The sequence below is a fragment of the Pieris brassicae genome, chromosome 10, assembly GCF_905147105.1.
Source record: "Pieris brassicae chromosome 10, ilPieBrab1.1, whole genome shotgun sequence".
NCBI classification, from domain to species: domain Eukaryota; kingdom Metazoa; phylum Arthropoda; class Insecta; order Lepidoptera; family Pieridae; genus Pieris; species Pieris brassicae.
The window spans coordinates 2,132,548-2,147,084 of record NC_059674.1 but is presented as its reverse complement, the minus strand read 5'-3'; the positions used below and the strand labels follow the sequence as shown (position 1 = coordinate 2,147,084).

The following is a 14,537-nucleotide window of genomic DNA, read 5'->3' as shown; positions in this document are numbered from 1 at the left end:
TGTCTCAATTCCCAGTGGGTTTCTTTTTTAATTCTAAGTGGCGTTTGTGATCAAGTTAGATTAAAGTCAAAAATGTGTGAATTTCATTCATCATGATCTTTTAATAAATTTCTAGTGGGTTAAAGAGCATGCTTCACCACATTATTAGTGCTGGAAGCGTCGCTGTATTGTGTACTTATTCGTTGAGTGAGTTCCAGCACCCTGGTATTAACTAACAGGCGCCAACTTAAATCTTTAATCAGCATCTGTAATAACAAAAAATGAGTGCGTGTACTAGTGTACACACCTAAGAAGTGAAACTAAATAAAGCCTATATTCCCAGGGAATATGTAGTATTATAATTGTGTCTAGCTAGACAGCGGCCCGGAACCGCAGTGCTTGACTGACCTCTATTTTGATAAAAGCCCTGGAACCCTAGGGGGTTGAATTCCTTAGCGAACCCCGAGGGCCCATCTTAAGGGCGTGAGGAGGGCTGAGATGTAGATCTAGCCCCATAGGCCCCGAATCAAGCTCGAAATCCATGGCACGGGTCTGCGTAAGCGCATTTTGACCTTATTAAAAAAAATCTTTGTTGTCTGTATCTTCTTACTTATCTTACTTTGTTGTAGTGTTAAAATAATATTATTGGTATTTCTTGGGTTTGCCTTAAGGCCTTCCTACCGCAACACAGTTTTTTACTATTTGTAATTGTTGTTGTATTGTCCTGTCTTGTCTTGTCTCGTAATGTGTTGTCTTGTTATGTTGTTTGGTGTTCTGTTGTTGTTTTTGTTACATACCTCTGACGCAACACCGTTATAAAAGGAAATGGACAACGGATACTTTTGACGGAAGCTTTTGATCGGATACCTCACGTCGGACTGGTCAATTCTCAAGCAGTAATAAGTCTACAATATAGATAATTGATCGTGCATCTCATATGGGGCCGATTCAATCTTCATATTTAGTTAAGTCTCAATTATTGTACTAAATAAAGTAATTTAAATACATTTTGGTTTTTTTCGGATTCACCGCTGGCCCTCACTTAATTTATTGTACTAAGCAATAAACAAGACATATTAACTAAAAAAAAATAACGTTCAGTATTGTCAGCGTAAGCAGCATCGCCTTGTGATAGTTTTTTTTCAAATTACACTAACACAACGCAATCCGCAAACACAAAGACGGATCAAAGTTTTAATCTTTGTTAATCTATAGCCTTAAATCCCTTCATAAAATGCAAATTAGCTCTATAATCCCACTGAGCCTAATAACTGTTAATAATCCAACAAATAAATGCGATGTCATTCGATAGCCAACTCAACGCCCCCGTTATCATTTCATTTCCACTATCACACCCATATATAAATTTTTGACGCTCTCTATACATTTAATAATGATAGTTTATATACATTTAATGATAACAAACTCCGAAGCGAAATTACAGAATTATAACTGAATAAATTCAAGACTCTCGTTAAACGTGAAATAATCAATAAAGCTTTTTATAAATTTGACGATTATTGAAAGGATCCTAATCTTTGGGATTGATTTGCTGCTGTTCTAACAACTACTCCCTTGACTTGCGAACTGGTAGTAATTTAACATCTTTTCGGTTGAGAATTATAAGTTTACTTGGATACCTATGTGAATAAAGTTATTATGGATTTGATTTTGAGTCATTGAAAATAATTTATTCCCAATTCTAACATCAGGATAATTTACACTATGATATTGTTTAAACAAGATTGTAGAAATTGCCTTTAAAATCTTCTCTTCATGTATGCACCTGTGGACTGAACTATATTCGAATCGTTTGAATTATGTATGATAATCTTAATTTCAGGTCTTTTTGTCAATTTAGTTAACAAATTAACCATATAGCTTAGAAATATAATGTTTTAAAGGTAGATAAATATTAAATATAATAAAAACTAACCTCACCTTAAATCCTTGAAGTCCGCGAAACATTCGTCTATTACATTAATTACGTCATCAGCCTATGAACCTGAAAAAAATATACTAGGGTAACCCAGGAAGTGACGGTCTACTTCATCGAGGCAACTTGGCATGGTAATGACATCTCTCAAATTTCAGGTGTCTTCACAGAAAAAACCTAAGCGATATGTAACATATTGCAAGAATCAAAATATTAGCGAAAGCCATAATAATAATAGGCTTTATTTCTAAAATTATTAATATATATATTCATTAATTTTGAATTGAAAAAAATAACTTTTAACATTAAGTAAAATACACTGTAACACCAACATATGCTTGTCAAGTTTTGGTTGGTCCACCGTTGGACATAGGCCTTCTCCATTCGGTTCCAGTCGTGTCTGTCGTGGGAAAGGCGCGGCCAGGTGACTGGCGACGGCCAGGCGCTGGCGCAGACACTCAATATACCTGAGGCGCAAGATCCTTACATGTAGGCAAGGGGAGCCCTAACATTCTAAGCAATTTTTCCCTAATACATAATTTTATTGTTGACATTGCCGGCCTTTGAGCGAGGGTAAGCTCTGTTTTTTTTATAATAGGAGGTAGGAGGGAGATACCTCCCAAGACAGACCACCGGGAACAGATTCCACAGTTCACTAGTTCGCAAACGAAGATGCTTAGCGGATCGTGGAAGAGGAAATCTGGAAGTATCATGACTCGTACGGTATTTAAAACAATCAGGGATCAATCCAAATTTCCACAGAACACTATGTAAAATACGCATAGAGACGAAATGTTATGCTAAATAGACGTAAACACGAATAGAGAGAAGGCGAACAGTAATATATTCGAGATTGACCATTCGACAAGCGCGAAGAGCTTATTTTTAGTCAAAAGGAAGACGCTAGTACTTAGGTGCAACAGAGACCAGAGAGAAATTGCATAAAAATTTGCTAACCCCATCGCTTTTTTAGTTAAAGAGTATGAGGAGTATATTATTAGTTTATCAACAAGCTTAACACTAATTAAATTATAAAAAACTAGTTAAAAACCTGCTTTCTACGCCTGTAATAGATAAGTAATAAAACTTTTTTAATCTGAGCAGCGTTGCAAGGTGTCGACTAAAGGGTCTCTCATCGAGATAGCTTTCTCAATTTAAGGATCCGACTTGGTCTCTGATAAGCTTTAGATTTAGCGTTGAGCGAATTTGTTCGGGTAATTTACTCTGCGAAGACAATAAAACTTGGTTCAATTTTATTTATGTAACGAAGACTTATTTAATGGAGTAAAGTTGTATCAATTTTTAAAATAATCCGTGTAAATCTTTGTTGTAGTTAACACATTGTTGGTTTACGTAAAAAAAATCTTTAAAACAAGATGGCGTCTGACGCCGGCGTCAATGTGGTCGCCATTTTGGATTTTGACACACACTGATAACTTTAAAAAAACGACACGAGAGTCAACATTTGCGCAAAGTATCGACCTTATTTATTAATTAATTAAATAAGATAACATGACAAACACATCACAATAAAGATATAAAATAATACGATTTATAAAAATAACTTTGAATTGTTTTTTTTAGATCTTTTTACGAGTAAGAGTAACACAACTAAAAGTAACTAATGTCCTATTATAATAGACACATAAAAACAAAACAAGAATTTTAAAAGGCGCTTGAAAGCAATAAGGTAGCACGAAAACGTTAAACATTGAAAAAGTAAGTGTTATAGGACACATTCTATATATCCCCATATAACCCTATAGTAGTACGCGTAATAGGTAAGTCGATCTTAATCTGTCTTGTGTGTTAATATGTGTGTGTACTTCATGTAATGCGAGATAAATTATAGCACTTTATTTTAGTTTGTATTAATAATTCATACAAATATACAGTATTAGCAATATTTTAACCTACCTAGTAATAATAATAATTAATAATAATAATAACTAACCTAGTAATAATAATAATTAAAAATCAATAACTGATAATGTGACCTTTAATGCTGGAAGCATCGCTGTATTGCGATACTTATTCGTTGAGTGAGTTCCAGCACACTGGTATTAACTATCAGGCGCCAACTTAAATCTTTAATTAGCTACTGTATTACCAAAAAATGAGTGCGTGTACTAGTGTACACACGTAAGAAGTGAAACTTCTTTGTGACCTAATTTTTCGAAAAATTATCTACTATATGAAACCTTACAGAAAATAGGTAAATAAAGTTAAATGACACACAAATACAAATAATACAATTATTTCATTTTACCTTATTACTACTAAGATTATTTCAAAATTGCATTGATTGTAATAGAACTATTACTACCATTGTTATCGTTATTATGTATTTTTGATATTAAAGGCTTCGAATCAACCGTGGTTGGGACAAGAAAAAGATGGCGCGTATCGGAAAAAAGTGACGCGTAACCGAAAAAAGTGACGGTACATTTTTTTCCAACGCCGATAAAGAAGTTTCACTTCCAAAAACACTATTTTTTAATGATTGCCAATTAATATCGATTAAAATATCGTACGAAGCCAGGAAAGGAAATATTAGTTTATTTGCCATATAGTCCCACATAATAAACACGACAGTTTATTAGAATGAAGTGTGGCTATAAAGTTCATCTTATATAGTCTCCATAAACCCTAGCACGCCAACGATTCGTTTCACATTTCCACAATTTACTACTTGTCATTTGATTGAATGAGGCTCTATTGAGCTTTGTAGCTTTGCCTAATTCGATTGGAGTCAAGAAGCTTTTGTCTAATCAAGATCAACTTATTAACCATGTGTCTCAAGCCTAACAGAACTGACTAACAGAACGTATAGTTATAATTTACGTAATAATATTATATAAATAAATCAATTGGCGCTACAACCTTTTTAGGCCTCAGATTTTTGTATCTGTTTCATGAACATTTGTTAATTTAATAGGGAAGTAGGAGATCAACTTTTTGCTCTCTAAGGCATGCCTAAGAATTTTTTCACGAAGTTTTCCTTTACCGTTCGAGCTAATGTTAAATGCCTACATAAGAAGAAAATCCATTAGTGCACACCCGGGGATCGAACCTACGAACTCAGGGATAAGAGTCGCACGCTGAAGCCTAGACTAGGCCAACACTGCTCTGATATTATATAATAACTTTAATTATAATTTCATTATAATAATATTATATGTTTGTAAGGGTATATTGGTTGTAAAGTATAAACAAATAGACAAAATATGCGCATAGTGTTCGATATATTGTAGAATCTGTAACTATTGTGAAATCTATGATCTGCATGGATCTGTTTAGCGCTGGGCCTTCTTAAGTTCTCATGTCTTTTCCATTCCTGAATATCTTTTCATAAGTGATTGTCCTCATTTTAACTCGAGCGATGGGCGAACATAAAATAAATAATATTATTTACATTCGATATAGCATCCAGGATTACTGTACTTACTAAAAAAACACAATTTGTTTTACCTTCTACATTAAAAAATTACGAACATTGTACACATATATGTAAAATCTATTGAATAAATAAATATAGACCTCCAAATGTATATTCTGCCATTGCACAACGATTTCGTGTACAAACAGCAAATTATCTATGACTTTTGTCTTCAAGACCGAAATTATATGCACGCGATTCACTGTAGATAAAGTTTTAAGGCCGTATCATGTAATATTTGATATATAATTGAAATCACTGAGCCCACGACAGAACTTTGAAAGCACAGGCTGCGCCAACTTCGTAAGAAGCGCATTTCATTATTGTTATGAAGAAATTTTAATGATATATTATGCTTGTGAGCTCAAACTAGTATATAAGACTAATGGTTGAACGTTTTCGTACATCGTACTAATTAATAAAAGGCCGGCAACGCACTCGCGAGCCCTCTGGCATTAAGAGTGTCCATGGTCACTGTTCTATTAAAAAAAAGTATAATTGTTTGTTTGAATTACGAAATCATTAAATAGTCTTAGTGGTTATTTTACTGGTCATGAGGTCTCAGATTCAAATCCAGACACCACAGATTAAAATATGCCAAGAAGACTTTTAACATGAGATCTGCTGCATGCTATGTTTTATTTATAGCTTCACCATTAACTTAAAATTGTATCCGCATCACCTTGATGGCTTTACGTCTTTTCTCTGCTTCACAAGACATTTTCTTTTGCGAACTAGCCAACAGTGAAATCGACTCCCACTGCAATCTTCCATAGAGGAAACAACCACCAATAGTTTAAAAAAGAGTATACTCTTCACTAAAAGACTGGCATCGACTAAAATAGGTGTCCATGGGCTGTGATGACTGCCCTTACTAGGCATGTTCATTTGCCCACCTATACAAAAAATCTGCAAAATTATACTGGACTCACCTCATATCTTGTTTAAATTTCTGTTCCTAGATGGTTGAGACTCCTGCCCGTTTGCCCCGTTGCTGGACGCTATGTTTCTTTATAAACTGTGCTACAAAATGGACTCCCTTTATATCCTGTTATCTTGTATCAGTTCCTAGAGGTTTGAGACGTTGGTTAATTTGGAGATCTACTTTCCACCTAATAGAATGGCTAGAACTTGCATACAGCAATGCAAGAACTATCTCGATTTTTTCGGATCGCCCGTCTTCTGCCTACTGGTACACATGGGTTACATTTTGTATAACTGTTTTTTTTGTCACGTGTGGCCCTGTCGCAATAATAAATAATATAAAACGTTTGGAATTGAGTATGTACTAGTTCTGCGTAATTAAAATTAAAATTTTAAGTTTTGACTAAACGAAGACGTCACGGCAATTGTAAAGGGAAAGGCGTGAAGTACAGCTCCTTTATGAAGTCTTATAATACTGTTTTTAATTAAATACTCTACTGAAATTATTAAATATATATAACTATTGTAAAATCTTTATATATAAATGTACAGCTCCCAGTTCTGCGTAAGATTTATCGACACGTATGACTAAGTATTGTGGGATTTTGCCTGAGTTGTATTTGAATCCGAAAACCTGTTTACGTAATTTTATTATAATTATTACTTATTTGTTTAAAGCAGACTATAAGTCCCTAGCCCATATTTATTATCGTGTCAGTTACAATATTCGTCTAAATATTATTATTATAAGATTACGAACACATCCCCGGAACAAAACCACACTGTGTGTGTGGTAGGCACATACAATCCACCCTTCACGCTTGCACCAGCATTCTGTTAGGATTCCGGAATAGAGGTGTCCGGAAAAAACAATCACTAATTAATCTAATTATCCTTGATTTATTTGATAATTGAATATTTTTTGACACAAATTGAGATTGATTATATCTTCCTTTGAAAGATTATATAACTCTCATCCCCAATTACATTTTAATAAGAAAATATTAGGTCAGTAATTAATAATGAGATCCCGGCGAGACTGAAAATCTATTAATTTGGCAGTAAATCTTTCCCGTTCTAGTCGCCAATTATTCCCTCAGTAATTAAATTGTGTGTTCTAAGACTGACGCTTTACGATACTTAAATTACAGTTTCATTACCCGTAAAATGATATGAATAAAACCGCGGTTACGGCTAAAGAATTCATTTCGTTTTATTACTTAACAGCTAAATGCTTTTATTTTGGCCATTAATTTTTGATTAATATACTTGATAGTAAAAGTGCGAAACTTCAACCCACCATTGAGGAACCCTCAACTTGTAATAGATAGTTATAAAGTATGCATAAAGTAGGTGCTTTAAATATATGGCATTCATAGACAATTATTCTCTGAGCTAGTGAAATGTTTTTTGGGTCTATGCGCCGATTTACAAGTGTTACCTATCCATACTGTAAACCCAAGAATATCAATTTGTAAAACAACCGGGGTACAAAGCCACAAACTGCTACGAAACATTAGTATAATACATTATATAAATTAGTACTTTTCACTGCGATTTTTCTATGTCTGCAAGATTGTGATTGTATTGAACAAGCCAAGACTGTATATTTTATTCACTTAGGCGTTTGAGCTCCTTCAAGAAAAGAGCGTAGAAACACTTCAAAGGCCGGCAACGCAGTCGCAAGCTCTCTGGTATTGAGTGTCCATATGTATCACTTGACAGCACGTTAGCCTGCCCCTTGATATAAAAAAGCGATACGCCCGAGTTTATGGCTCGACGCCGACAATCTTTAGTATATGTAATGTATATGACATTGCATAGCGTTAAATTATTCTATATATTACTTTACGTTACTATACTTTGTTTAACACCGGTAATAAATTGTATATTGTATTTTTACATTATTTAAAACATCCCCACTGTACCGGAAACCATACAATATAACGAAGGAAAAGCGAGACCAGTATGTCCTTCACAAAAAAACCTGGATAAATACATCATCAATGTATGTAATGCTACTAAAACGGTTACAGGCAAAAGATCTTTCGACATTTTATTACACGCAGTTATCACACACTGTCACCAATGCATCTTAACCTTTTTTTAGATGTAACACGCACATATCCAGAAAGCTTAGAAAAACCTCGTGACTAGCAGAGCGAAGGGCCTCCTGCCCATTTCCTCCTATTACATAAAAAAAACCCTGACCGATTAAGTAAAGAGCCTTATAGGAATTACCATCCAGGCGTAGAGAATTTGAAAAATGAAGAGAACAATTGAAGAAGTACTTGAATAAATTTGTGGACGCAGCTCGAAAGGTCATTCAAAACAAAGTTTAATTCTAAAATAATTTATTTTGCGCTCTTTTTATAAAACAATAGCTTATAATCTAACTTAACAACATCTTTACAATAAACATTGGTATTTATTCTACATATTTAGAAATCCACAAGATTCCTAATGTATGTACAATTTACATTTTCCTACATCGAGAGGCAAGTTATAGGAAATATTCAAATGACACAACTTAAAACTAGAAGCGTTGTGCTTAGCATTAAATCCCCCAAAAATCTGTGCAATTACACCGTATCTATTTGTCTTCTTTTCTCATAGGGTAAACGCAATACGACGGAAAGAAACGAGACAATGTGTAGATTTTATGGGGGTTTATTACTTAGCCTCAGAGTCGTCCACTAAACGATTAATATATCGAAAGGCTGGTGCAACTAATACATTTAACGATCACTTAACGAATAATTTAGGAACAGGCAAGAGAATACATTTTTAAAGATATCGAATAATTAGTTCATAAATTCAAATTTTTAAATGTTTTATTCGTGTAACAAATGTTGCATTATGAACCATTTCAATAAATTGTAACGGATACTAGACAATATTTACATCACTAGAGACCCTTTAAAAACAAAATTGTATTGTATTTTCACCAAACTTCACCAAAGAACTTCGTCTATTTCATTTTAAGATATTTGGTCAGGGGTTGTAGCATTAACTAGTGAAGAGCTATACATGCAACAGCAGATAGCTAGCTTGTTTATGATTGGTTATGCTCTGGACCAATCACAATCAAGTAATATGTTTAATTCTAATTATAAATGCTGAAACTGAAATTTAAAAAGCGTACTTGAGAAACTACGCCATCAAATGACACATGCGAGTCATATTCATCGGTTAGTCTTGTCTCTGAATCTTGCCCCAAACTACGCTTTAAAATTTCAGCGTTAACCGTCAGTATTACAAGAGTCCAAAGCTTTCTGTTATAAATTAGATGCATTGGAAATGACGCCCTAGTTATGACAGACGTACAGTAAAAGGGGGTACGCAAGACTGTCTCCAACTAAAATTAATATCAGTGTGATAAGGCAAGCTTAATTTATCATATAACATCGTGATTAATTTAGCAACTCAATCAATGAAAATGCGTAACTTTCTTAATAATCTAAGTTAACAATATATATTTACGAAATACTGTTAAATTTTCTATTCACTTAACAAATTATTGCTTCATTTTATTTTAGATCTTAATTCTATTAAGCATGCTTCAAGGCACTATACTAGTAAGATACGAAAGGAATAATTTTATAAAATTTAAGTTTTTACTGATTTGACCACAATTGATTGAATACGTCATCTGAATTCGCTATGTATCTGTATTATTGCTTGAATCGATGGATGTCACGTCCTGTGACAACTGTCAAAATATTACCTAAAAAAATGAACATTTGTCAACTGTCAACTAGCCATGTACAAGACTTTTTTTTAATCGAGATAAGTTGGTAATTGCTGTGGACACTTTACACTTTGCGTTGTTACCTGCGTGATGTAGGCATTTATCTATTCACCCGCTGTCGCCTTACTAAAGAATTTATTTTTTACTTTAGTTTGTCAAATCAGCCCCATGTTAAATTCGGTTTGACTCCGAAACTGTAAAATTACACATTTCGACAGCTTTTACAACAAAATATGATATTCACAATGTCATAACAGATAATAATGTTATTTTTTTAATCTGTGACTGGATGACAAATAAAAGCTATTTTAAGCTGCGTTAGAATAAAAGGGTTACATTCATAATTGAAATAATATATAGATATATATTCTGTATATAGAAAGCTGTAAAACCCCGACAAAGACATTTGACAGTGACGGAACATGTTTCGTTATGGATAGATGAAGTTGCTTTCCTAAAGAGGTTCTATTTGGTAAGTACTATTTAGTTCCCACGTATCACATAGAGTTTAAGTGACGGGAAATGCTTCTAATAATTAAATACTAGAGAAAACAACAGCACTTTGTACGAAATGAATCCTATGAATGTAAATTTTGGATCAAACCTAAAATTACGAATGTTACGTCACAGTCAAATGTCTTTGTAAAGAATTTGACACATCTCGAGTCTAATTTATTTACGAACCAACACATAGATACAGATTTTAGAACTTATTAATAATAATAATTATTATTATTTTTAAATTAAACTTATCAAGTATCCCTTATCCTAAATGCTAGATAAAAGCCTGAACAATCTAGATCTTAAATCTAAATTGGCATTTATATTGCTCTTGCTGATCGGACGAATACTATTTCATATATTATATATTTCTAATACCACTGTTGGTCTTCGTACGGTTTAAACCAGGGTTCGATTACGATGAAAAATATCTGTCATTCAACATACTTTATTTAGTAAAAATTAATTTGTATATAGCTACTAGGACTATAGCTTTAAAAAATCATAAATATATAGAGTTGCAAGAAGTAGTTACAGTGCCACATACTTTTTCTTGGCCGGTAAGAGCGTCGCTGTCATTGATATTAGTATTGCCAGTAAATAAAAATTAACCATTATACGGGGAATATTTTGAAGTCACGCCGGCTTACTTAATAATTTGTTGAAATGTCTAAATAAAATAGTGTATACTAGTATCTAGAAAATACATTTCTAGCTACAGCTTAAATAAATATGACACAAACTTGAAAAATATGAACAACTGATATTATATTATATATATACACATTAGAACTGTTCGATAATATAAACTTTGCCATTTTAAATTAATAATGCAAGGAATAAAAATAAATACATTTTACTTGGATTTTTATTGTACGTACCAAAATGGCGGTGGTAGTATCAATTTCAGCTGCCGGCCAAAAAAAGTATCTGTCACTGTATGTATCTATATTGACACCGCTGCACGGATATTGAATGTTGATTATATATTTTTTATCTGTCGTCTGTAATCTATGAATGTCTATAATGATGCACTATACATCACCTACACGCTTTAGTAAAATGCATGTTTGAATTATACAGTTTTATTGGTGTGATTCATATAAAGTTGATTATTAATGAGTTTATAGTTCATTATTGTTTATTATATGATTGAATAACTAATTAACTGGCAAGTTTAATGAGGACACGAATTGTTTGGTAATCATAATTGAGGCATAACAATAATAAGATGGATTTTTTCTCGACAATAATATATATACAAACCGAAAATTCCAGATTTCCAGATTCCTTGAAACAATGCTGCTAATATAGATTTCTCCTTATAAAGGCAATACAATCGAACCCCGATTTAATTTACATAAATTTCAAAAACGAATTGTAACAATTTATATGCAAACTGATATCACAGCATTTAAGTAGTTATCACCATTATTTACTATTTACACGAATATTTATTAATATTTAGACGGGAGAAATAAACTTTCAAAAGCGTAAAATTAAGGCTCATTGTATTGTCGCACACAAATACAGAAATCGGTTCAGTGACTTCAAAGTTCAGTGACATTTAGCGCGCCATTTGACAGTCGTGATGTCTACTGTCATTGTCAAAACTACTTGGTGATTTAACGTTTTGCGGTGAGGACTACACACAGGAAAGGATTGTTATTTGATTGTCATTAGTCAAATATTGTATTGCGCACTGACATATTAAAAGATTGGTTTGACATTACATTAATTACAACTAGCAATAATAGAAACACACAAATCAAGAAACAGGTCACTACCTGTTTCTTGATTTGTGTTATGTACATAATATATGCTACTATGATGGTGATTCATATTTCGTACTTAAGACGTCGCACTACGGCGTATGTTATAATAACCTCTCGAAATGGGCACACAATGTAAGAAATAAGTAACTGCATATATTAACAGACGTTTTTAATTGCCCGTTGTGTGAACTGACAATAGGATTAATGTTAGTTCCTAATTTAGCAAAAAGTTTTTTGTAAATTTTAATTTATTACTGGTTAACGTTGTGTTTTATTCTGTGTATGTGTTGTGTTGTAATCTGTAAGGGTAGCTTATTTTGTTGTTAAACAAATAAATTAGCATTACCATAGTCAAATAATGTTATTTGTAATCTTAACATCCATCTATCAACAAAGTCAGTGTCTGGAACGTATTGTATACAAATGTATTTTCGATCATTCCCTTACCAAATTATGTTCCCCTAGTCATTTCGTAAGCTAATATACCAGTCATTTCAAAGCATATTTGTCGATTATTCGGCATTTTGTGTTATTTTCTGTAACATCGTTAGCCGCTCATTTCAAACGGAATTATTGTTGGCTAAATTAATTCTAATAATATCTTGAGGTAATATATTTGGGAACTGAAAGAATTCTAATGATGACGAATAATCAGTGCATATTATATATATTAATCAGTGCATATTATATATATTAATCATTTTCATTATTCAATATAGTTTTCGAGAGCGATTTAGCGATTCATACAATCAATTTTTGCAATACCATTTTTATAGTAAGATTTGTCTTTAGCCTCAAAATAGGTTTCAGTTTCGCCATTTCTGTCCAGCGAGAAGAACTTGCTGGAGGCCAAATCTGGAGAATACAGTAGACGCGTTAGCAATTCAAAGCCCAATTCACGGAATTTTGCCATCGTTTTTATTGATTTGTGACAAAGACATGTTGTCTTGTGTAAATAGCACTTGCGTCGTACATATGAATGAGACTATACCGTGAATATTTCTTAAATTTTAAACATTTTATGCACCAAAACTCGACATTGGACTCAAATAAAATCAGATAAAAAATTAACAATTGCTAAAAAAAATGATGGCCATGACCGTTCCGTTTTACGTTTTAAATTATCATTTATCCCTTACCAGTGGGACAATGGCTTTTGTTTATGACATTTGTTATCTGTGATGCCAAAAGATTTACCAAATTCTCGTACCAAATTTAATATACGAATACTATTCGTATATATTATACATTTTGCTAACTTTTCGATTGTGCGTATCGTTTCAGCGCATTAATTTTGTCACTGTTTATAGTTCTACGGATTAATTGTGTCCAAACAATAAAGGACCCTTTAACGCTGTATTAGAAGCCGTACATAACATATTTTGTAACAATAATATTTCTTAAAACGATTCATAAACAATAAATGCATATCACCGCAGCGAAGCGACAATCTCGTTGCTCATATTGTTCTGCTGGTTTGAATTCATGTTTTTCGAACATTGCTGGAAATAAAATATTCGTGAGTAAAACGGTGTCGCATCTTATACACATATACAGCTATACCATATAGTATAATTCAATTGAAACTTTCTTTAGTTCAATCCAAATCATCCTCTAAATATCAATTTAAATTCTTCTTCATTACAAACAATGCAATATTGTGTAAAATTTGGGAACCTTTTTAAGAAAATAATCTAGTTCCATATCAAGCTTTATAGTTAAGTCCATAACAATTTTTTTATACTGTTTACTGTCGAATTTTTTTTTTGATAAAAAGCCGTGACGCGTCTAGGCGGATAGATATAGTGCATGTGAGTAAATGCGTCTAATGTTTAACTACATGTTAAGGTCTCAGGAGCACCTCCGTAAAGTAAGGAGTGTTCTTAAGCAGTTTTTTATAGACCGGTGAGCGGGTAATAGTTCTACATTTTTGTTTTCTTGTGATATTACGGTAAAATCTTTATTGGCATAAGTTTGAATTCAAAGTATTAAGAATATATATATAATTTAAATCTCCCGAAACAACTCATAAATTCTATTAATTTCGCTTATCAAATTTACCTTAGTCGTAAATGTACACAGACTAGTGCGTGTATCAAGGATCTAACTGTAAAATACATACCAATTGACGAGACTCCCACGCTTTCATAGCGCTCTTGTACTTTTCAAACTCATGACACCAATCAGAGTACACTTGCCTGTACTCCTGTGATTTATTTGGCTGCGTACATC

General features: G+C 32.9%; 1 protein-coding gene across 1 annotated transcript in view; it reads right to left on the bottom strand.

The window, feature by feature from the left end:
- Positions 1-8,621: 8,621 nt before the first annotated feature.
- The window catches only part of LOC123715061 (semaphorin-2A-like), a 92,503-nt gene continuing 86,587 nt past the window's right edge, over positions 8,622-14,537 (bottom strand). The window contains exons 13-14 of the mRNA XM_045669878.1: positions 14,428-14,536; positions 8,622-13,807 (exon numbers count right to left, since the gene is read on the bottom strand). Of these exons, the coding sequence (XP_045525834.1) occupies positions 13,736-13,807; positions 14,428-14,536 (181 nt within the window). The 3' untranslated portion in view covers positions 8,622-13,735. The remainder of the gene's footprint in view (positions 13,808-14,427; position 14,537) is intronic.